At 39.7% G+C, this 26,105-nt stretch overlaps 1 protein-coding gene across 1 annotated transcript; it reads right to left on the minus strand.

Annotated features, from left to right (window-relative positions):
• Positions 1 to 3,437: 3,437 nt before the first annotated feature.
• Positions 3,438 to 24,985, minus strand: SLC17A8 (solute carrier family 17 member 8). The gene is made up of 12 exons (XM_081878264.1): positions 24,795 to 24,985; positions 18,833 to 19,079; positions 17,573 to 17,691; positions 14,821 to 14,935; positions 12,402 to 12,489; positions 10,477 to 10,563; positions 9,870 to 10,006; positions 8,318 to 8,467; positions 7,303 to 7,435; positions 6,798 to 6,908; positions 6,577 to 6,704; positions 3,438 to 5,317 (listed from the first exon to the last, which is right to left on the minus strand). Exons 1-12 carry the CDS (start codon positions 24,893 to 24,895, stop codon positions 4,979 to 4,981), a joined length of 1,755 nt encoding a protein of 584 aa, XP_081734390.1. The 5' UTR covers positions 24,896 to 24,985; the 3' UTR covers positions 3,438 to 4,978.
• Positions 24,986 to 26,105: the final 1,120 nt, after the last annotated feature.

A 26,105-nucleotide genomic window follows, 5' to 3' on the forward strand; every position in this document is an offset into this window, starting at 1 on the left:
TTTCATAGCCAGTTTGAGGGGAAGGGGAAGTTATTCATGGCCAGAGCTAGTTTGAGAAGGAGAAGCTAGGGGGTCATTTTGACTCCCAAATATTTCACCTATTTACTTCCTATGCTTCCATGTCCCTGTTTTTTGGTTCCTAGAACATCTGCATGGAGACTTGGATAGAAATAGATAACCGAGCTACTTTTGGATTGGTGCACATCATCAGCCTAGTTCCATAGCTCTTGTCACTACACTACCAGAACAATGGCAGCAGCCTAGCAAAGAGGCTCATAGGGTTGGGTCATAAATCTACCGTCAGCATCTGAAGCTAACAATTCATGTGACCTTGACTTTTCCCCAGTAAAGAAACAAACTCCTATGTGATCCATAAATGAAAGGCAGAGCAAGTTTCAGAGTCCACTACTCATACAATAACAGGTAGAGTGTGCCTGATGCTGGATGCTTCTACCATTGCTGCAACTACCTGCTCTCTCTCTCTCAAAATCATTCCCATTTGCTGTTTCTCCCCTACCAAGATTGCCATTTCTCTTTCCTCTAGAACCTAGAAAAATCAGCCATGCCCCATGATCTTTTCCTCTCTTAATGCAATCAGCTACTGACCCCCACTGAATTGGTCATTTACCTTTTCCCTTCACCAACACTTCCAACATTGGTGTTATTTCTTCTGGAAGTCTTACCTTCTTCTACACACCTTCTCCTGCAGGTGTTGTTGACCTTCTATTTTCCAAATTCTGCAATTTATCTCGTGCCCCATGGGTTTCTGGGTACAGTGGTACCTCGGGTTAAGAACTTAATTCGTTCTGGAGGTCCGTTCTTAACCTGAAACTGTTCTTAACCTGAGGTACCACTTTAGCTAATGGGGCCTCCCACTGCCACTGTGAGGCCACCATGTGATTTCTGTTCTCATCCTGAGGTAAAGTTCTTAACCTGAGGTACTATTTCCTGGTTAGCAGAGTCTGTAACCTGAAGCATTTGTAACCTGAAGCGTCTGTAACCTGAAGCGTCTGTAACCCGAGGTACCACTGTATTAACCACGAACCACAGTTTGATGTATCAATTACTCAGTTGGGGGCGGTGCTGCAAAACACAGGGGTTAATGCTGAAAATCACTGCAAAACAACTACAAAACTTTGGCACAGGTTTGGAGGGGATCCCAATTTTGGGGTTCGTAGTTAATAACTGGAATTTACAATGGGGAATCTGTGGAGAACAAAAAGGTTAATTCCTCCTCCTCCAGTCTTGATATAATTACCCACCCACCCCCACTGCACATGTGCACACACACACACTGCTGCTTTTAAAATAAATTATAATAGAAAGCTAGAAATTTCCAACATCCTGGTTCGTTTGGTTCTTGGAGCAGCCAATCCTAGTCCAACAGGAAAATGGGTGGTATGGAAGTATTTTCATATTAAAAAGGATTAATAAATCTGCATTACATTATCATTGGTGGAAACAAAGTATGTTGTTTCAAAAGCATGCGTGAATTCAAAAACTAGACAAAAAGTTATATTTATGTTCTAATTATGCTGTTCCAATATTTTCTTGTGTTATCGGGAAGATAAGGAAAATTTCAGAACACCATATGCTGAATAATATAAACACTTCAAGGAAGAGGATGCAAAAATGTTATGAGTAATGAAGACCAGAGCATATTTCCTTGCCAGGATTAAGTCTTATCATAATCTAAAACATGGAAAATATTTAGTTTTATTATATTATTCTAGTCTTTGTAAGAAAAGAGAAACATCATTTGAAACAAGTATTTATAAGACTCGCTGCACAGTCATTTTAAATATCTGAGGTGCACTCTGATCTCTTCTGTACTGGGCTAACTGCTATGCCATCTTTGTCTTGTTTAGCTTTGCAAAACTGGGCGGAGCTTACTCCAATTCTTATTTTACAGAAGACAAATTGAGGGTGAGCAATAGATACTTGCCAAAGACCACTCAAGATCAAGGCAAAAAGGATAGATCAGGGACGTCCAACTTCCAAGAGACTGCGATCTGCTCACACGATTAAAATCTGGCAGTGATCTACCTGGGTTATTGAGCTTTTTTTTAGGGAGGAACGTTCCTATTTTGGGGGGGGGGAATTCAGGTCCAAGTTGTTGAGCTTTTCTTAGGGAGGAATGTCCTATTTGGGGGGGGGGGTTCAGTTCTAATAAATAAAAAAAGGCGCTCAACAATAGATCGCTAAGGAGACACTCAGCCTCACTGAGAAAACTCACATCTTCTGTTATAGCGATCTAGAGGATGGGGGGGGCAGATGGAGGAGGCAGCAATCGACCATGATCTACCAAAACGTCCCAGGGATCGACCAGTAGATCCCAATCAACCTGTTGGACATCCCTGGGATAGATAACCTAAGCTCAAAAGCCAAGAGCCTGCTCACCTCAGGTGTGTTGTGCCATACCAGTGTTGAAGTAAGACTCAACGATCAGTCCATTCAGCTTCTGTATATGGAATAGGAAGCTCCATCTTGTTTCATTTTTTGCCTCAGGCAAAAGAATGCTTCTGGACTGACCCTAAATCTATCCGATATCAGCTAGTATCTTAATCGTGGGTGGAAAATCCATTTCAATAATGGCAACTGTAATATCAGACATATATACTGCTACAAAGGTTGTGTGCCACCCCCAGTCTCTGCCAAGCAGGTAGCAAAGATTCCAGGGGGTTCCAGGTGGGAATCAAGACATGGCAGAGACCCCCGTGTCTTTAAGAAATATGGTTTATTCTACACATATTTACACCAGAAGCTTTCAGTGGAGAGAGATTTCACAGCATTCACATCTCAGGAGAAGCCCTTCTTTCACAGCAGCCCAGCGCTGGATTCCCAGACATCCCAGTGCTTCTCTCCCTGCCTTCAGCCAGCCAGTTGTGATGTTTCGGCCCTGCATGGCCTCTGTCCAGAGTTCTGGCACCTCCTTTCTCCTCCCCAAGAATCTTTGCTGTGTGGCATCATGCCCTCCCCTAACCTTGGCACATGATTTCTGTTTGCCCAGACCCAAGGATTTCTCTCTGATGGGCCATCAACACCTTTTGTCATGTTAACAACCTCTATTCCAGGTGAGGCCCTAACCGGGAAAGGAAGCTTAGCCTGCATTTTTACATTGTCTTGGAATCTTCCCTTCAATACTCCAAATGTTATCTAAATTCTACCATTTTTATTAATTTCTAACTCTATATATGTAACAACATTTAAAGTTATAGGCAGATTTAATCACCCTTAATTTGACCATTTTCTGCCTCCCACTAAGAACCTTGAAGGAATTGTAGCAACATTTCAATGGGATGGAAAGATTACGCTTGCTTCCTGTTTTCTGTTACAATGTCACATTGCACAATGTGACAGAGTCAGTAAGAATCACAATGTGACAAAATGGTTTCACTTGAATTTTACTGAGAGAGTGATAACATGAAAACAAATGAATCCATCATTTACTGAAATTCTTCAATCAGAAAACACTGCGAGCCTTGGAAAAACCAGTAGCGATTTGAAAGTGATACAGCATGCTTTCCATGTTGTTGTCCGAGTTGGTGGGAAAAGATTTAGGCCTTTCAGTAATATCAAACATACTACTTGGTGTAAAAATATTATTGTAAGAACTTTAATAACCAGCAGATCCTCTTTTAAATAATACATGTTTGCTTCCTCAAAATACATTGTATAACATACATAGGACCCAGCCTAAAGTGAACATCATCTATGCAAACTACACTGAAATAAATAAGAGTTAAAGAGGACAACTGTTCTCTTGCACAAAAGAATTGCACAAAAGGATTTCAGTGGGTTCCCTGCTGCAAGTTTCCATTAGCCTGGGCCTTTAGTTTACAAGCAAGTACCGGTATATAACAGTAGATTTCAGAAGCAAAGAACAGCATTCGGCTCCCAAATTGCCTATTTCCCTTCCACCTTGTAGAGCCAATTGCTGGCCCTTCTGAACCTAAAGATAAGCTGGTCCCAGACTGTTAAAGACCACCTCTGCCAATATGAAGAATTGATATATATTCATTCACCATCTGAAGTAGGGGTGGGTGGGTACACAGCAGGACCTTTTCAGTCATGGCACCTGCCTGGCCCATCATTGCTCTCCTTTGAATTGCACTATGCAGTAAAACCCTGACTTGTTCCAGAGGGCTTTTGAATTGAACAGGGTTTTAGTATTGCTTGGAATGACTGTTATTGAAAAGATTGTTCTTGCTGTTGTATTGTTTCCTGTTTATTCTTTAGTTGCATTTTAAACATTGTTTTATCTGATTTCATATTTCCAGCTCTCTTGGAGACATTTTTTAAAATAGAAAAATTGGGTATTACCATTTTAATAAACAAGCAAACCTGTACATCCTTTGCTGAGGATCAATGACATAATACACATCAACATTTATAACACACATATACATTTTGGAGAGGCTAAAAAATAAATAAATCCCATTCTTGGGGATCCATATGTTATCTCTGCCAGCAATTAAAAATTGAGAAGTAAAATAAGCTCTCCAGTGGGTTTCCCAAAACGGTATCTAACAAATTGCCTTCGTTGTCAATGATTTAGTCTTTGGTTAAACATTTCATTTTCTCCTCTGCCATAATACATTCTCTGTTGCATACGGAAAGGGATGAACAGAGCGGGGGGGGGGGATCTGCTAAGGGACTGGGTAGTCATGGTGTTAAGAGCCAATAACATAATTATATTACTAAAGGGTGACATGGTACATCCAGAACTTTGTTGCCTTTAGTGGAAATTCATGTGATGTAAAGGACTGTGATCTTTACACAGAGATCTGAATCCATAAGTTTACCACAGGGACTTCTGGGAACCCAGTTTTGCTGTACTACAAGTTGAAAATGACAATATCTTACAGCTAGCCATTTGGCATGATTATCTACAAAAAGAACCCAACCAAATAAATATAGATACTGCTTTGTTTCGTACAGTGATTGTAACGATCACACAAATCATACACAGTTAGATTTATGATGAATCTTGATAAGTCCCATTTTCATACTGACACGAAGTCTCTTCTTCTGCATCTTGCACCACTCCCTTTTGCTTTTGCAATGCTTTCCTTCGCCATTCGTCATCTTGAACAGTAGCACCATATGTTTTCTTCGGGCTAACGAACGTTTCATTGCTCAGATCAGTCTCTTCAGCCAGTTCATCTTGGTCAATTATTCCACATTTCTCTTCATTCAAGCTTTCTTGGTCAGCCCATTCCTGCTTCTCACCAGAAGCAAAGATGGCATAAAATATCACTCCACTATAGTGAACTAGGGCAGCTATTAGGAAGACATTTTGCCATTCTTCGCGTGTCTGGAGGAATGATATAGGACAAGTTACTCGCAACAGGTAGTAAGAATCCAAAATAAAGCCAGAAGTTAGAGAAATGAAGTGACTGTTATCCATTCTATTTTCTAACCTGAATTTTGAAAGAATTTATTTTTCTCTGATACTATGGATTACCAAAATACACAGCAGAACTTGCTTTATTTCTTAGAAATATGGATTGCTATAATGGCAGAGAAGCATTTGGTGCAGGTCCAGCATTAGATTTGAGTGGGGCTTTCAGCACAGGACTTGTGAGACGTCCCCAGAGTGCTGGTATAGGCCTTCTTAGCATTGTGGCAGTTCTGTGGCCATGAGTGACTCACTCCTTCCCTGGACCAGAATTCCTGGTGTCCCTGGGACTATTGGAATGTGAGCTGAGTGGTTGCTTGGGCAGTTATCATGTGATATGCTCCAAAATTCAACCCTGGTGTCCTTATTGGGAAATACAGTGGTACCTCTGGTTACGAACTTAATTCATTCCAGAGGTCTGTTCTTAACCTGAAACCGTTCTTAACCTGAGGTACTTTAGCTTATGGGGCCTCCCGCTGCTGCCGTGCCACTACCATGCGATTTCTGTTCTCATCCTGAGGTAAAGTTCTTAACCTGAGATACTACTTCTGCATTAGTGGAGTCTGTAACCTGAAGTGTTTGTAACCCGAGGTGTTTGTAACCCGAGGTACCACTATATAACATGGCAACCACCTGACCCTGCTCCTAGCGGTACCAGGCCCATGCAGGTTGAGAAATGGGAGGCTGTGACATGACCTGGGACAGGGGCAAGGGGCAGCAGCAATGCTGGCACAGGCTCCTAGAGCGTAGATGTCAGTCCTTTGCTGGGGTGTGTGGACCTCAGCAGCTGGGCCTGATCCCATGGAAGTCAAGTCTTTCTTGACATGTCCTGTTGTAACCTTTTATCAGTGATAATTTATCAGTCTATCACTATCTATTTATCAGTTTATCACTATCCATATTACTATTGGGCTATTTTAACAGAACACATGAGTAAAAATCAGAGAAAAGCATATTTCCTTTATTCAGGCTTTTTCAACAACCAGCACGTCAAGTATTCACTAATGCTAAATTACACCTACTGAAATGAAGGCTCAGCCCTTAAACATGTCAATAACATTTTTCATAATGACTGGGGATGGTTTGGACTGGGCAAGGGTATTTATCTGTTATAGTAATAATTCACTGCAATGCATTTGAACATATTTCCAGGGAAAACAATCTAAACATCTTACCTTGTGTTTAGTCATTGCACCAACGATGAGGGGGCACACCATTCCTGACAGTGTCCCCACTCCATTAGAGATGCCCATGAGGATGCTGGCATACCGGGGCGCAATATCTAAATGGTTGACATTAAATCCTGTAACACAGAAAATTAGTCAACAATGCAGGGCTACTCTCTTCAGTCACAGAGAAAATGCCTTGAGCAGACCAAAAATATTTTTCATTTTACCTGAAATAGCAAATCCACTGAAGCCTACTGCTAAAACCAAGAAAGAGATTGCAACACCTCTTGTGTGAGAGAAGCCAACTACCAAAAGTAAAGTAGCTTCCATTCCAAAACCTGCAGAAAATAACAGAGGGGGAAAACAATTCACTGATTAAATGCAGTATATTACATTCTGTTCCCATACTCCTACTGCAGAAGAGTTATTTGTTCACTGTGATCCCTCTTCTCTGTTGCTAAATTTACAGTATACTATGTAAAAAGGTAAAGGGACCCCTGACCATTAGGTCCAGTCGTGACCGACTCTGGGGTTGCGGCGCTCATCTCGCTTTATTGGCCGAGGGAGCCCGGCGTACAGCTTCCGGGTCATGTGGCCAGCATGACTAAGCCGTGAACCAGAGCAAGTACCAAAGCTAATCTATAATCACATGCAATAAGCTGTACACCACACATTTCTACGTTAGGTAGTAACATATAATTCAAACATTTTATCTATAAAATGTAACCATACCTCCACAGTTCATTATTTTTCTTACTGCAGTTGTGCTTAAAATTCTTCTGCTGCGTAAAAGGTCAGCCAGCTGCCCTCCAATGGGCACAATAATGGTCATGACCATATGTGGAACAGCAGACAAAAGGCCAACCTGAAATTAAATACACACAATTCTGTGGAAGTGTACTGTATGTATATGAATGCAATGGTGCCCAAGTTTTGTCTGCTTTATCCAATCAAACCAGTGCAGTGAATGATCTGGGAGCAGTTCATGCTAAAGCTGAGTTTGAATGGATGGATATAATCAGTACCTGGCTGGGACTCTACTGAGATACCCATATCAGTTACCAGATTATGAAACAATGATACAAATGGAGAAATCCAACATGGCTACTTCTGAGGATCCTCAACCTTACTGATTTTTTTCCCCTGGGAAATTGCAGTCAAACTAGCATGCATGAAGCGGTCAAGCTAGCCCCATCTTCTCTGATGAGGGATGAAGTGAAGCTTTCTCTTCCTGATCTTTCTTTCTCTGTGCCATGTAACCAAGCAAGAAAGATGTGCCTAAGCACTTAAAGCACATGCTTGAAGCTATCTTTCTGTTTATTCTACTCAAGAGTATTCTGCCTGTGTTCTTCTTGCTGCTGCTTGGATAAATTCATAAATCTGACCTTTGAATCTGTAAGTAAAGCATTTTTAACTTACTTAGCAGTGTGTGGCCTTAGCAGTTCGTTGCAAGAAGAGTAGAAAGGGGCAACCACTGTATGCAACTAAATGGGATAAAAGGGTCTAACTACCTATATTCCTAACACTACACTGCTGCTTGACTTTCGTGTGTTTAAACTCTGCTACTGGGGGCTCACTACTATTAGAGAGTGTGTTATGCCCCATGTTTTGAATCTAGGCACCCAGCAGATTCTTTTGTTATTTACCCCACACACGTGGGTCACAGGGATTCATATTTTCCTCTCTCACATTTTTATCATCAGAGTCCTAAAAACAACAACACCAGACCTTGGATTCATTCACATACCTTACTTATTGCAAATCCAAAGACCTCTTCAAAGTAAGCAGGCTGACTTATCAGCAGTAAGTAGAAAGTCCAGCTTCTGCAAAAGTTTGCCACAATGATTGCATAAACCGGCATTGAAGTGAAAAACTGTTTCCATGGTGTACTAAATCTCTAGAAGAGAGAATGTCCAATTTGAAGAATCATCTGCAGTGTGGCAGCAGTTACACCTGTTATATAACTATATTGATAAGAATGTCCCCTCTAATATCAATTGTACCACACAATCCTAATATGTGTTTACTCAGTAAGAAAGTTCCACTGTGCATTGTGGCTCAGTAGTAGTTCATCTTGTGGAGCACAGCCACAACAATAGTCTCCCAGTACCAGCATCACTGCCACTTACTGGGGGGATGGGCAACGTGGGAGCTACACCAATGAACTGGTAGAATTGGTTCCACTGGTGCATCCAGGCAACACAACCTTGCTACCACTACGGGGAGATGATTGGTGTGGTTCTGCCCTACTGGGTGAGCCAATTCTGGTGGGGCTCATTTACTAGTATATGTATTTAGGACTACATCTTTAACCTTATTGAAAAACATCTGAATTCAGCAATAGAATGCAAACACTATGCAGTGGTTTTCATAAGTAATGTAAGACTTACATACTCATGTAATACTTAATACCGAGATATTCAATTAAAAAAAAAGTTTTCAGACCTTCATGTTATAAGAAAAGTGAGGAATAGTCAACCACTGTGTGCTAAAAGCTTTGAAACTAAAATAGGGGGGAAGTACTCCAGTCTATTACATTTACAGAACTTGTGTTATCAAAACCCGCTTTTGATGTGTTTGCATTGCCGGAGCCCAGAAACTGGAAGGCTGGCAATAAGTGATGCCACACTTCTAAGCATTCTCAGAGTCCCTTTGTACACACACCATAAAACAGCAAAATCATACATTATTGTAAAGTTGTTTTCATTTGTAGCACTATGGTTCTATAAGAAAACACAGCTTTAAAAATTGGAATTACCCATTTTGGGGTGGGGGAACCACTAAAAGCTTCAAGCTGGGTATATTATCAGCTATATCAGCATAAAATATGACACAACATCAGTGATATAGGGACATTACAATTATATCAGTGAAGACACACGGCCATAAAAGTTTAGGAGCGGGGTGTTAATCTGACATTAGAACTTGCAACAATGACCAGGGAAATTGCATACAAAATTATGAGGTAGGGTTGTAAAATGTTTGTACAGTAGTTTTGAAGAATGAACCATCTGCCAAGACTAAGCAGCTAAGAAATGACAAGGTGCCCTACAGCCAGCATGGCATAGTGGTTAGAGTGTTGGACTAGGATACGGGTTCAGATCCCCAACTCAGCCATAAAACTCACAGAGTGACTTTAGGCCAGTCACAGTCTCTCAACCTAACCTATCTTACCGGATTGTTGAGAGGATAAAAATGGAGAGGAGGAGAACCAGATACGCAACCTTGAGCTCCTTGAAGGAAAGGTGGGATGAAAATGTAACAAAAAATAAAATGAATACTACAGCATTTTAACTTACACTGGCACTGACAAGATTGGCTCCTCCTATACTTGTTTCTATGTAAGTTCTTTCCTCGGTGGTTATTGTTGGGTGAACAGCCGGACTCTCATAGGCATGCAACAGCCAGAACATGTACCAGATAATCCCAAACATTCCTGCAGAGGAATTCAAGAAAACATGAAATGGTCAACACTACTTCATGTTGAGCACAATATGTAAGAGTCAAGGCATCTAGCAATATTATTTCAATAATCTTCTTCTTTGGCGATTACTTGTAGCCAAGTAAGATTGTCTTCCATAAACATTTTTAACAATGAGTCCGTAAGTGACTGTGGAGGCCAATTCTGGACCCACACGTCCTTCCACAGTGGGGACATTGGTTTCCAGGCGGGGGTTGATCACGGTGTGGATTTGCTAAGCGTGCCTTCCTCTTAGCACATTTCTCCCTTGCGTCCTGAGTTCAAGTGTCTTCAAAGCCCATGCAGCATAAAGCTAAACTAATAACCCCACCCCTTTAAAAAAAGAAAAAGGAGCCAAAAAGTCTGGACCACTGCTATATTTAAAATAGTCTAGAACTTTATTGTACAGTTTTAATTGCATTCATTTTTGCCACTAGACCACTTACCATATATATAAAAGACAGATGACCATCCTATGTACTGCACCAATACGCCAGCTAGTGGCATAGCAACCACAGCCCCCGCATAGGAGCCTGCAGATAAAAGGCATGTGTATATAGGTCAATAATTGTGTTCCAACACCTCCAACTCATTATCATTTATTAATTCAGGTAGCTCACAGCAGCTGTTTTCCTGCTGAAAAACTGTACCATAGCCAGTTGACAAAAGGAGAGACTTACAATCGTCCTAAACAGTGCATGCCAGTGCATGTAATCACAGTGATGGCCAAACCTGGCCCTCCAGCTGTTTTGGGACTACAACTCCCATCATGCCTAGCTAACAGGACCAGTGGTCAGGGATGGAGGAAATTGTAGTCCCAAAACAGCTGGAGGGCCAAGTTTGGCCATGACTGACATAACAGAAACAAAAGACTCTGTCCCTTTAGAAAGGTTAGCATTCAGCAGGTACAGCTCATTGCTGTAGCACTATGGGAGGAGAACTTACACTTGTGGAATGTCATCCTGAGAGGTCTTAAAGGGACAGAAGCCCTTTGGGGAGATGTTTCTAAATGTACTGTAAAATATAAGAAGTCGGGGGGGGGGGAACAATTCTAAGGAGTATGATTTAATAGACTTTGTGATTATAAGATGCCAGTGATGAATGGTTAAAAAAAATACATGTTATTTCAATCATATTGAGAACTCATATAGACAAGCCATGAAATTCTAGTTTGGCCTTTACTAGTGTTGCTAATGAATTATTCCAAGGGATGAACAGACTCAGGTGTTCTTCTTTTCCTCAATTGACATTGCTTCATACTTTGTTAATGAAGAGTTAACCTACATATGAACCACTGTTGGGCATGTTGAGAACACCTCACTAGGAGTTGCCCTTGGAATAATTCATTACCGAACTCGTTTAACTTGTGATTATTCATGCTTGATGTGTGCAGTATAACCTAAAAGGTATTTTCCAACCACTTTTTTCAAGCATTAACTAAATCAAACACAGCAAGTTGCCTAATGAAATAAATAGATTTTAGCTTACTATATCTGCACACTCAGTCAAATATTCACACTGTATGCAAACAAACTGGAACTTAAAAGAGGGAAGCCGTTCAGACACTGAGGGGGAATGAATTATTCTAGCAGGATAATACCAAAAGAGGCAGAGAGAGGTATAAGTGAGAAGACCAGAGCTTAGAGACAGATTATTATCTGTTAAATTTCTATACCACACTTCATCTGAGGCTCACAGGGTGGTTTACAATGTAAGAGCACAAAAACTCATAACAACATAAATACACAGCAACAAACAAAGTAATAATAATACTGTTTAAAAGGCCATAGATTGTTTAATTAGCCTGAGGTATGGAAGAAGAGGATTTATTTATTTATTTTGCCTAGCAGTTAAATCTACGTAATGAAGTTGCCAGGTGACCCTTGCTGGGGAGAGCATTCCACAAATGGGGAGCCACTAGAAAAAGACAGAGCAGAAAAATAATGTCTGAAAATTAAGTATGTGGGTGAGTGGTAAACAGGCCAGCAAAAATCTGAATTAGCAAAGAAATGTGGAAAGGTAAAAAATTAGAGGAATTTAAATGGAGAGAGAAGAACTAAGGTATACTTCTATTTTTTTTCACAATTGAAAGGGGGAATGGGAACAATTCCCCTTGAATGAGATATGGCAGATAAGACTTTTACCCTTGACTCCATTTTGAAAGAAACTGATGACAGGTTATGCATTCTTGGGATATTAAGAGATCTCCTCCAGGGAACTAGATTATGCCTTTCAACCCCTGAAATGGAAACAGTCAGAAGCCCTCAAATGAGGAGTGACCTGAGACCCTATTATTTATAATTAATGTTATGTTTTCTTTAAAGTCACAGTACACACAAACTTTCTCTCAAAAATATATATGAAAACTTACCACAGAAAGATGTGGTTGCTAGTCTACTTCTTTCAAGTGGAGGTGCCCATTTACTCCACATTCCATGACACGCTGGGTAGGTCACCCCCTGGCAAACATATCAGATAAAAAGCATTGAATTTCAATTTAACTCCATCACTTGTATACACAGTATTTATCCTCTTCAACTAACTTTTTCTTTTTCTTTTACGGCAGTACAGTTGTACCTTGGAAGTCGAATGGAATCCGTTCTGGAAGTCTGTTTGATTCCAAAATGTTCGAAAACCAAACTGTGGCTTCTGATTGGCTGCAAAAAGCTCCAAAATGTTCAAAAACCAAAGTGTGGTTTCTGATTGGCTGCAAGAAGCTCCTGCAGCGAATCCGAAGCCACGGAAGCCCCGTCGGACATTTGGCTTCCAAAAGAACGTTCACAAACTGGAACAATCACTTTCGGGTTTGTGGCGTTCAGGAGCCAAAACGTCTGAGTTCCAGGGCATTTGGGATCCAAGGTACGACTGTAATTCTATGCATACATGATAAAATAAGCCCGACTTCACACAAAAGGACTTGCATCTTAGTAAGCAGGGGACTCCACACTACAGTGAAGCAGAATCAAGAGGTTTGGCCAGGGCTGGATTACCATTAAGCAAAATAAGCACATGCTGAGGGCATCAAGGGAAAGGGGGCACCACATAAATTTTCCATTGCCAGATTTTTAACATTAACTATCACAAATTGCCCAGCTGAGTGTTCATTTTCTCATTTGAAGTATATTAATAATCCCAACAGGACAACTATGCAACAAGGCAGGCTGGATGCCTTATCTCAACTAAGCATAGAAGCAGATGCGTTACATAACATTACAGTGGTACCTCGGGTTACATACGCTTCAGGTTACAGACTCCACTAACCCAGAAATAGTGCTTCAGGTTAAGAACTTTGCTTCAGGATGAGAACAGAAATTGTGCTCTGGTGGCACGGCAGCAGCGGGAGGCCCCATTAGCTAAAGTGGTGCTTCAGGTTAAGAACAGTTTCAGGTTAAGAACAGACCTCCGGAACGAATTAAGTACTTAACCTGAGGTAGCACTGTAGTTTTGAGAATCTGATTTGCTGTTAGAAAAGTAGGATAATTTTTTCAGGTATAAAGTGGAAATATACAAAAATAAACATTTTCAATTTTACTGTAGGTTTTGTTTCAGTTTGAAAAATAAAATGTTATTTTATGGTTTATTATTGTTTATATTTTGAATTATATATATATGGGGGGCACCAAAATCTTTTAAGTGTTTAGAACCTCTAAAGGTCTTCATCCAGCCCTGGGTTTGGTGGAGTGGGGAACATTCTCAGTTCAACCACCTAAAATTCAAAAAAGTGCAGGTTTCACTGGATAGCTATGTTTGAGTACTGTTAAAGTTTTGTGTGTAGTGTAGCACTGAACATCAAATATAGTTTGGTTCTTATATAACCATTTTCGCAAGGTAGATGCCACCACAAAATCAATCTTCCCCCACTATTCCGGCAGCTAACAGGACTTTGAAATAGTGCCCACTTGTGGTAATGTTGAACATCTGCTATATAATGATTACGGCACATTGGTGTCAAGTACTAATTCAACCCAAAACACCCTTTGTAAGGAACAAGCTGCACTGTGCTCAACTGGGACTTACTTATAAGTAAACATGTAGAGGATTGCAAAGTACAACCTACCATACAGAAACTTTAAAAACTATTGTGAACCATTCTAAATTAGTCAACGTTCCGTGTGACCACATACAAATCTCTGATGTGACTATCTTGGAACGCTGTATGCAGTTCTGTTTGCTATACCTGAAAAGGTAACCAAAATGATGCAGGGGCTGGGGCAACTCGCCTGTGAGAAAAGGTCACAAGATTGGGGGCTTCTTAATTGGGGGGGGGGAGTGAGCGGGGCATGATAAAGGTGTACAAAATGGTGCATGACATGTAAGCGTGTTCAGAGAAAGGTTTTTCTCCCTCTCCTATACTAGAAGTTGGGACATCTAATGAAGTTGAGTATTGGAAGATTCAGCAAAGACAAAAGAAAGTACTTTTGTCACACACTTCACACAGAGCATGGTTGCACTATAAAATTTGCTGCCATAGGATAGCAATGGCCACCAATCTTATAAGGGCTTCCAAGAGAGGGCTGGATAAATTCATTGATAAGCCTATCAATGGCTACTAGTCATTACGGCTGCGTGCCATCTTCAGTATTGCAGACACTATGCCTCTGAGTACCAGTTGCTGGAAAGCATGTGGGGCAAGGGTTGTTGCCCTCACACCCTGGTTGTAGACTTCTCCTAGGCATTTGGTTGGCCACTGTGAGATTAAGATACTGAACGAGATGAGCCTTTGGCCTGATCTATCTTGGCTCTTCATATGCCCTTAAGAAATATCTTAGACAAATATATTGGATACCTACCTCCACAAGACCTTGCAAAATTCTTACAAACATAACACAACCATAATGTACTCTGGCAGCTGCAGGAATGAACATATTTAGCATGGAAGTTAGGAAAATAGCTGCTCCAAATACCCTGTAAAGAAAGAACAATATTTCCCCCCTATTATCTTATAAAGAGATCATATTGAACACATTGATCATATATAACAATCTAAACAGCTGTTAATGATTTAAGTCTTAAGAGGTGCATAGCTAGCCCATGTCATCCATCAGAAACTAAAAGAAGGGGGATTACATTCAGCCTTTTGTGATTTCTCTGTGTCTGGGTGAACACCCTGCCCATAAATTATCATTTGACTTATATCAGCACAATTATATAATATGTGAATTATGTTCATAAGCTTTCTAGGAAAATTATCCTCTTTTAGACCTGATGTTCAGAAACAGTGACCCTGGATGACTTTGCCAATTTTTTACATGGACACATCTGAGTTACTTGACTTGCATTTGAATAAGACTCATCTTGCATTGATCCACATTCTTATGGTGGATAAAATTTTGTGATTAGTTCAATATATTAATCTGGCAAACTTCAGAATTAAGTAATCTTGTTCTAAAACCTGAACATGTCAAGCTCTTCAGAAGACATTGTAGATGGCTCTTCACTGTGCCTCAGCAATAAAGTACATGGGGGCTGGTTTGCATGCTCAATATTCAAGTTTAAATCCCAGGAAATCTCAAGGATGGGTTAGCAGGTGACAGGAAAGGCATATGTCTAAAGTACCAGAGACCCCACTGTCAGCCAGTCAGTAGAAGATGCTGGGATAAATGGACAAAGAGTCTGACCTAAGATGGCAGCTTCCTGTTTTCTTAAAATGAGTGCAAAAACCATAATCTCACAAAAAACGAACTATCTGCAAATCCACAGGAAACTGGGCATGGGCTTTAGTGATGTGAGGTGACAGCAAGCCACACTGATGTTCTTTTCAAAAGCAATATTGAATAAAATGCAGTTAGAATTCTTAAGGAATAAGATTACAACAACTCATCAACAAAAGATGTTTCAACATCTATGATCTTTTTAACTATTACTCACTCTATATGGAGTTTTCAGCAGGATTAAATTAATTTATTTAGTTAGTTATGGCTTGTGAAAGGGTGTAGAAGGCAAGTTATTTTCTGTACAAAATTATTACTGTTAAGTTTTGGAATATTAAATACAAAAAAGGCTATTATTGCAATTATTTTAGATTGGATTTTATTTGGCCATTGCTTCCTTGTACATGCAGAAGAACACACACTGAGTGACATTCAAGTTTTATTCAGAGTAGAAATTAATGGACCTAACTTAGTCATGATTATTAATTTCAGTTGGCTCTACACTGAGCAAAATGTATTGAAAGCCACCCTTTGCACTTAACCATCTTCACACAGTTTACATATTTAATTCCTACATCAAAATGCCTTCCATGTAGAAATCAAATAGTGTGGGGAATCACCCTAAAAAGCAGCTTTTAATTTGTTTATGAGGTCGCTTTTGACAATCCAGAAATGATGAGAAGTTGCCAGCATGAAATCTGTTCTTAAATTATGTATGATGTTGATCAACAAGACTCTGTTCTTGAAAGACAATATTCACGTGTGTCACATTCCTCGTCCTTTTATTACCAAATACCAGACAATTAAATGCCTTGTAGAATGTAGACTAAACTATGATTTGAAATAGATTCTTAACCTTTTGCAATTGCCATAAGACAAAATAAGTTTTTTAACCTGAAGCCAAGTTGTTCTCAGAATATTATTTTTGAGGTGCAATACTTGGTGGCCAGCAGCACTTGCCTGAACTCCTGTTGCTGAGGCTTACCAGGGGTACGGCTGGAGGTTAAGGTCAGCACAGTGCATAGGCACTGGCTGGATTGGCACTGCTGGTGTGTTTGAACCATGACAACCTCACTGCCACCTCACCCTCCCAATAAGCTGCAAAGGCGCTTGCTATGACAGACATTGACACCCTTGCCAACTGCTACTGTTAAGTTGTGCTTTGTTCAATGTGTATATAGGATAGATTAGCTTTTGCCAACCACCTGCCTTCCTAGTGTTTTGGACTACAACTCCCATTATCACCAGCCAGTGCAGGTGGATGGGGATTGTAGTCCAAAACACCTGGAAGACAGCAGGTTGGCAAAGTGGCATAGGTGATTCAGTGCCAACTAGATATCTTGGTCACAAGATATTCCAACAGCCAGTATCTAGCCTTACTGGGTTCAGGATTCGTCCTGAGCAATGGCCAAAATTGAGTGCTGGACAGTGGGAATCTGATTAGATATATACAGTACAACTCTGCTCCACAAATGGCCATACATAAATACAGCCCCCAAGTCATTCTACCCCTCTGTGGATGAGTTTATATCTTTTTATTTTGATAAGATTAACAGTAGGAAAGGTAGACCCTTTTATTTGTAAAGATCACTGTGCATTTAGAATTATGTTCTCTAGTAAGATGAGCAACTGAAATGGCTTTCCTTTTCTTAAGTTGACATCCAGGGCTTATTACACAATCATTAAAATTAAATAGAAACTAGTATACTTCTGCCTTTTAATGTCACAGATAGTATCATCATCACATTCATTGTGTAAGTTCACAAACAGTTCCCAGTTGCTAAAACTACTGTGGAGTTCATGAAATAAAACTTGGATTTAAAAAATACGGCATTAGATAACATATAAAATTGTAGTAATTACTTTATTACATCATATTATCTTATCATACCTGTTAGCTGCAAGTTTATTTGCAATGAAGCCTCCTGGAATTTGTGTTACAATGTAACCCCAGAAAAATGAGCCATGAATAAGTCCTACTGTTTCTGGATCCCAGTTGAATTGTGCTTTCTACAAATAAGACATATACATATGAAATTTGCACACCAATGTTTAGAAGATACATTTTGTCACATGATTGCCTGCACTCACTTTGGAGGTGCAATATCATGCAGAGCGCTGAACCAAAATTTGTGGAATTTTGTCTTGCCAAAAGCTACGAAAATTACCTTGTCTGTGTCACTTTGCAACTGCCTTTTCATCAGTTAGTTGAGGTGCAGTTAAATTATCAATTATTATAAGGGCCATTATATAATTTCCCTTCTAAAGTTTTTTTCATTTAGAAAGATATCATTAAATGTACAATACAAGTCCCATTTAACAAGATTTGCTTTTGTTTATTTGAGGCATACCATGCGAAATATTTTACCGACCACAACCATAGATTGGAGACAGAAGAGAAAAGCAAAATCTTAGCTATTTAAAAAGTTTTAACAAGGGTGGATCCTCTACCTGAATAGGCAAGCTGGTTTAATGTGGGTTGCTTGTTCCACAACTCTGGCAAAGCACACACATCTCTGTCACCTATAATTGTGGGCCCTATAATTATCATATTTACATTTCAATCATATACTTCTTTACTTGGAAGTAGGTACCACTGTGTTCAGTGGTACTTACTTCTAGGTAAGTGTGCCTAGGATAACAGCCTCACCTATTATTCAGCTCTTTCACGCTGAATTAGAACAATTGGTAATTGGGTATTTCCGCATATTGCATATTTGTTCCTATTTAGTGTGGGTTTTCCAGGGGAAAGCCATGAGGCAAAGGAAAAACCTCTCTGACCCATGCTTTCTAGGTAGAAGACAAGCAGAAGCATGGACGAGTCCTTATACTATCTGAATACCCATACAAAAATGAAAGCGCTTAGCTATCATCTTTCAAACATCTGATCTGGCATACAGATTTCTTACATAGTCTAATCCAGCTTCTACCTAGGGTTTTAATTGGTCATAAGGTTTTATGGTAACTATATTCGTAATGTATTTTTGTCGGTGTTTGTCCTTTGATGCTATGGCCTGTCGGCTACACAAATAAAGTCTATTCTTGTTAGAAATTAACCTATAAACCTAAAATATTAGATTTTCCTTCATAGTCTTCCCAGCTAAATGGGGATGTCATTTCTCTGTATCAAAGAACATATGTCCCTACTCACCTCAATCTCTGGCTTTCCATTGACATAGATTGTGCTGTTGTTAACCATTTCCACTATGGCAACACCAAGATTGCATCGAATTCCAAAAGAAATGCAAAACCCCAAGCCACTCATGATGGCAATGATGTAACGCTTGGGAAGTCCACAGCAATAGCAGTCAAATAAAGGTTTCCTCACGGCCTGCACAGGCCTTCCTTCTTCGTTCAGTTCAATGTTATCTTCTTCTTGGTTGGTTCCATCAATTTTTCTGAAGAGTAAAAGTAAAAAGATGTTCTTAGGACAAGCTGTTGATGTGTAGTTGAAGTAATATGCTGATTAGCTGCTACAATTACATTCCCATGTTAGCTGTTCCCAATTAATTGTAACCGGAGCATGTGAAAGAAAGCAGCTGGGGGTTTTGCATAAGGCCTTGAAGATTTCAGAGAAATACTGGGGCAGCTGTCAGGTTCGTCTCAGGTCCATTCACACATCATGGTAACTATGGATGAAAAACATCCAACCCATAGGCCTAATTAGACTTCCCCATTTTGCCTGTGCAGCTGTTTTGGCCAAGCCATTCCCACTTGCTCTACACCTGATATCATTTGTGACATCACATGAGAGAAAGGTAAAGGCAGGGCTTGGATCAAAGGCTGTGCTGATTCCCAGCATTTCCCAAGTGGATGGCAATCAGCTGATGGTTGGGAACTTGGGAAGTGTGTGTAAGAGACTTTGCAAACCTACTTTGGAAATAAAAAATGGTCTGCTTTTAAAAAGAACAGGTCCGTCCCCCCCACTCCCAAAGGAGATTTTATGCCTCAGAAAAAAACTAAGTCTGTATTAATTTATTTGAAACATTTCTTTCAAATAAAGAAACATGCATTCTTTCCTGCATTTCATTTAATAAATTCAAGAGGGCTAACAGCAGTGTGTGTGTGTGTGTATGCATAAAGGTAAAGGGTAAAGGGACCCCTGACCATTAGGTCCAGTCGTGGCCAACTCTGGGGTTGCGGTGCTCATCTTGCTTTATTGGCCGAGGGAGCCGGCGTACAGTTTACAGGTCATGTCGCCAGCATGACTAAGCCGCTTCTGGCAAAACCAGAGCAGCACACGGAAACACCGTTTACCTTCCCTATTTATCTACTCGCACTTTGTGCTTTCGAACTGCTAGGTTGGCAGGAGCAGGGACCGAGCAACAGGAGCTCACCCCGTCACGGGGATTTGAACTGCCGACCTTCTGATAAGCAAGCCCTAGGCTCTGTGGTTTAACCCACAGTGCCACCCGCGTCCCTCTCTCTCTATATATATATATGCATAGGCAGCCATCAAAACAATGAGACACAATCCAGCAAGTTCTGTGCGTTTAGTTATTTCTGTTATGAGGACCTGCAATCTAACCTTCAAATATGCTAGTTTTGGATCTCACTACAGCCACTCCCTTTTGGCCTGCTTTATTTCCAAAGGGATTTGATGAAATCTATTGTGTTGGTGCATAAACAGATAGACTTCAATTTGTGCAGTAGTTCCTCTTTCTTTTCTTTCCCTTGCAGTTCCTCCTCTTCCTTCCCCACTGACAAACCTGCTCCAGAGGTGTCCTCCAACCCTCCAAAGCAGCTTGCAAGTTGCACCAGAAGCCCAGTTGCATGAGCAGAAGTCCATTTTGTTTGTGCACCAATCCAACTGAATATCACCCATGGTTTCAAGAGAATGTTGGGGCCACTATTCTGACAGCATTATGCAGGCTCATAGACTTCTATTGCAAATGCACCTGGCATCAGAAATCAGATGAAAAAGTTTGCCTGGCATGGCAATAGCTGAACATCTGTCACAAACCACAGTGCTCTTGGCCATAGAGGGTTTCTCCTAATTAGGTACAAATCAGTTTATCTGTTCAGGTACATTCTTCTTCATCTTGACTGGAATAATTGCCTCCTCATAATTAATTCTGTAAGCAATAGCAGTTAGGTCAAGTGAGGAGAAGAACTGACAGGGATATTTAGATTGCCATCTGGGCTACCCTTGAGCTTTCTGGAACTCTCAAGTGATGTTTACCACCTCCTGTTTGCTCCTTTCCTGCAGTAATTCAGAACTTTTCTTATCTTGCTACACTGGTCTTGCATTTATTGAGCTAGACATGCCTTTGCCACCACAGCTGCAACTGGGAGGCATGTTTGGTGTGAGATGTCTCTGGGAAAAAGAATTGTGGACTTGCAGGGGCAATACCTTGTTGCCAAAGTGGTTTAACAATTCATGAAGCTCTTCTTCAAATTACCACTTACTCCTTTCCATGACCTCTTCCAGGAACAAGGTCATCAGTAGAAAATACTTTCCTCACATGCTTTCAGTCTTATAATATGACATAATAAAAATATGACACAATGCGAAAGTTAAAAGGGATGTGAAGAGAAGCAACATAACCTCCAAAGACAAGGCCAGATCTAATAACACCCCTAGATGGCAAACCTGAACATTTAGAAGGAATGCAGTCCAGAAGGTGCTGAAGATGGCTTCATTGACTTTGGAGGCCCTAATGGCTTCTGAGGGGGACTGAACACCCCCTCCCAGATCAAATGAGCCACCCACCTACAATTTCCAGAGCAGCTAGTTGTGTTCCTATCAACAACTTTTTGAATGGCCACCGTAAAGAACATAATTGTATTTGTGCATACTTTCTGCATTATATTTCCCTCTTATCCCACTGTATACAAACCATCCACCACGGCCATGTGTATACATACCTTCCTTCTCAGGGTTGGCCCAAGATATTTTGTTCCTGAGGCAAAGGACAAGATGGTATCTAATCCATGTAAAATACCAACATTGCATTGTTTCTAGGCATAGCAGTTTGGGAAGCTCTATACAGAAGTAACCCATGTTTTCTAATGCCATTAAATGAGGCTTTTCATGAGGTAACCTGAATGTGGTTTTCAGATTCAGGGACCAGTACTCAATCTAGCTGAAAACATGGTGATTTCTTGTCCAGAAGTTAAAAATGTGTAAAACATGTACCCATCTGAGTTAACTCACAAAACCAAATTGTGGTGCTAAAGTTGTCTTGCTCTAGGCAAGGGACAAGACATCTTAATCACCTTCCAATACACAACATGATGCTTCTCTCGTCTACCAAGGGCTCATGAGGAGGGTCCTTTTTAATTTATGCCTCCCCCCTATGCATGATACTCAAATGGCAAGCGCTAAGCACCTATCTTCTCCAAAGATGCACTTCTCTATCATTTCTTTACTGTCTTGTGATGGGTTTTCTCCACCATGGATGGGTTTGAGTATACTTTGCCTTGACTCTTGATTGCCTGTGGAGACTCTGTTTGATCCCTCCCAGGGTAGCCACCATGCTGCCTTCCAGATGTTGCTGGATGCTCATCAGTACTAACTAGCATTGCTAATGATCAGATATAATGGAAAGTGCAGTCAAAAACATCTGGAGGGCACCATGTTGGCTAATTCTGATTAGAGCTATAAGGATTTTAATGCAGTCATAAAATACAATACTTCTTTAAATAATTTCAAACTATTAAATGCACAATTGTCAACCAAAAGAATCTGCCTCATTATTATTGAATTCAAATTCAAGATAGGTGACTATCTAGAGCAGCACTTTATAGGACCAGTTTTGCTGCAGCAAACGGGAGTGACTTTTTCTTTCTAGGTTGCTTTGATGCTTCTTGTTTTGCTACACAGAAATTAGAGCATTAAAGAAAATATACGGGTTTGATGCAATGTAGGGAGCATTGCTTCAGGCAGAGACAATGAGAGGGCCTAAGCAGCAGGAATCTACTGGGACTTAAAAGTACATGGAATAGATGGATTTATTGGTGCAAAGGTTATAGAAGAGAGACCCAACAACAGGTTTTCTGGCTAACTGGAAATGGAGCAGAAGTTTGAAAACCGTACAATGAGTTACTTTATACCATCAAAGCAATGAATGAACCAATGCAGAGCTGAGTACCATTTAAATTTTTTGCAAGGGTATCAAAATAGCCAGAGTATGACCTACTCATACTACATACTGGAGATACCTTTGTCAATAATTCATAGATTTATATTAATTTACTGTCAGCTCACTTTTGACGCCAGCTCACTTTTGACATCAACATGTAATATGATAAAGCAGGAAATCTGTAGGTGTATGAAGGTATATTGGTAGGTGTATGAAGGAAACCTGTAGGTGTATGAAGGTATATTGACCAAATGTCCTTGGCCAATGAAAAAATATCTTCCTCATAACATATCTTCCTAACAATATTTATGAAGAAAAACTGGGAAAGCTTCAAAATAATCCTAGGAACTCTAGCAGTTTTTACATTTAATAGCATATACTATATTAATATATTTAACTGCTTATGATGTCTTTATAGTTTAACAGGTCTTATTTTAAAAGACAAACACCTTAACCAGATCAAAGCATGATTTTGAGTGATAAATGCTCCTTATTTCATCTTTCATTTTATTTCTGAAATTTTCATCTACCTGTTCTAACATGTCACAGAAATATATTATCTGAGAAGAGGCATCTCTTAAAGGTTTATTTGTTTAAAGCTTTGCCTGTAATAAAATTCAAAAATGATATTGCAGTTTATTATATATCTACAGATGGTGGGTTGTTTGGCTCTTTTAAAATAGTTTACAAGAAAGTAAGATATGTGATAAGTTGGCTACCCAGGATGAAACAGAAAACTACAAGTCCTATATCTGTACATTCAGAAAGTATGAATAAGTCATTATATATGAGCAGCATGAACCAATGCATGTTTCTTCAGAAGTAGATCTGTTGTCTTTAGAGATGCTTCATCTCAGGTTTGCAACCTAGATAGCATTGCAAGCTACATAAATGATAATATAATAGTATATTATAGTGTGTGTGTGTGTGTGTGTGTGTGTGTGTGTGTGTGTACACACTAAATGAGTCCTATTAGTGGTTTTGTAAAATATTGGAAGCTGCCCAGAGACTTTATTGTTTGGGGATAACATAGAAATGACATAAATAAATACATAAAGAGAATCTTTATTATTAACAAATAATGGTGCTGTTTTGCAAAAATGAGAAGCTCCCCATGACAATACATCAGTTGATTATTTGGCTGGTAAAAGAAAAGTCTAACTGTCTGAATCTTTCAATTTTTGGAAGATTAATGATAAACTTGTTAGTCTTTAAAGTGGCACAACACTCTGTTGTTTTTACTGCAACAAACTGAAACAGCCGCCCCTCAGGAAATTCATGTATTTGAAACAATGTGAATATTGTGAATTTCTGCACTTTCACCCCTATGGTTTTTCTCTTATAAACTTTTAAATGGCTGCCAATTTTTAACATATCCAAGCATATTATAGACAAACAGACATAATCCAGTTTAAGCTAAAAAGCTTGCATTTAAATTGATGCTGGTTACGATCCTAAGTACACCTGTACTGACAAAATCAAGTAAAGTTGGACTATCTAGCTACATGCATCAGAAGATCAAAGAGTTTAATCAGATTCATGGTCACTTTTGCAATTTCAGTTTTACACAAGCTACATTTTTTGAATTGTGCTCTATGTTTCACCTCTATGTCTCTAAAATATGACATGGATATAAATTTAGACACATGGTATAGATATAAAACCACATGAAATTTTCACATTTATTTTCAGTATATGTTTCTTTTATTTCAGTTAGTTCTTTTTATTGATATTTTATTTTCCTTTGGTTCTCTTTCTGGATATTATTTAGCATTAAATCAGCTTTGTCTAAGTTTTATCAACAATATTTAAAATGCTTAACACTAGACCTATTTTGCAATTATTTCATATTTTAGCAGCTCATATTTTATAGTGGGGCTGTGTGTGTGTGTTTTATCCCATTACTTTGTTACTAAGGTACAGTTCCTTGCATATGCTGCTTATTGAATTATCCTTACAAATTTCCTTTCCAAATTTAAACCTAAACTTTATTTGCTTACATTTTTGAAGTTTACATTAAGTTTTTACCTTTGGAAGTGTCCCAGTGAATCACTCACGGTATTCTTCACCTCTTCCTTCCCAGGCTTTAAAAACCTCTCCCTTAATGAGTTAAACACTTCAAAAGGCATCTTGTCTTCCTTAAATAAATCCTTTAATGGAACATTTTGTTTGCTGTCATCGCCAGTTTCCCCCAGACTTTAGTAGCCTGCCTCAGTGCTTTCCTCTATTTTTTTCCCCCTGTTATCCCTGGTATGACGACCGGATGATCCACACAATGTTTATACTCCAAAATATCCGTCAGAGTGAAGATTTGAGCAGAGTCTCCTCAGAACTGCCAATAGCTCAAGCAGAATTGTAGTGGCTCTGTTTTTCATCTATTGTTGTTCCGTGGCTGATCATCATTAAAGAACAAAGGGCTACACCTGGAGGTTAGAAACGCTGGACCTGGTGCTTCAGCTGGTGCACCCGACTGAAACACACTATAACTTGCTCATCCTCTCTCCCAGCTTTCTTCTGCCGTCTCTCTCACACAGATCCTGTGCGAGGTGATGCTATAGTAACGAACACAATACCTGTCCCTCTGGCCACTCAAGCTTATTAATAGATCTCATCCACAGCAAACTTTATTAAACATTTATACATTCTCCCTGTCACAGGACATGGACTTGTAGCTCCATTTTACTCTCAGACTTCCTCTGCACCCCAAACCCCCAACAAACAGCTTTTGTTGGTCTCTTGGAAATGTAGTCACCCTAGGCATGTCATTTGTGATTGACATCATTAGTAGCTCTGTCTAAAAACACAGAAACAGAATTGCTTTAAAACGCTGCGTGAGTAGTTATTTGCATTAATCCAAACAAGAACACATGGGTCATTTATTTACTTATTTATCTGTTTACTATAATCATAAAAAATGGATCAGAAAGCAAGTTATAAAAACAAAAATCTGCTTCTTTTTCTGAACTGGCCACATTGTGTGTTTACCTCTAATCTTATTATACTTATTATTGGAGTTGCTAGTCTTAACAAAAGTGCACCTCCTGTAGAAAATACAGGGGTGGGTCAAAAGTTGAAGCACTAGCTCAACCAGCTGTGCTCTCTTAAGGTCAGATAAGGACCCATAGCTCTAGGTTCAATTAATTCAAGTTCTTAATATGCCAAACTCAACACTGGATTTAGGGCAGTGCTCCACTGCATAGAGTGCTGAGTCAAGGGGGCACAAAACAACAACAACAGCAGCAGCAGCAGCAGCAGCAGCAACAACAACAAGCCTATATTTATATGGAGGTCTGGAGGGGCACCAGATTTTGTCTTTACTCATGGTGCCATAAAGTGGTA

Source organism: Podarcis erhardii (assembly GCF_964252035.2).
Source record: "Podarcis erhardii genome assembly, chromosome: 10".
NCBI classification, from domain to species: domain Eukaryota; kingdom Metazoa; phylum Chordata; class Lepidosauria; order Squamata; family Lacertidae; genus Podarcis; species Podarcis erhardii.

Bases quoted from the DNA above. Each gene is read 5' to 3' on its own strand.
- SLC17A8 (XM_081878264.1), bottom strand. From the start codon at position 24,895: ATGCCTTTTGAAGTGTTTAACTCATTAAGGGAGAGGTTTTTAAAGCCT. The intron at 19,080-24,794 runs GTAAAAACTTAA...TTTACTCTTCAG, and splicing joins TCACTGGGACACTTCCAAAG to AAAAATTGATGGAACCAACC. The intron at 5,318-6,576 runs GTAAGATGTTTA...TCATTCCTCCAG, and splicing joins GTGCAATGACTAAACACAAG to ACACGCGAAGAATGGCAAAA.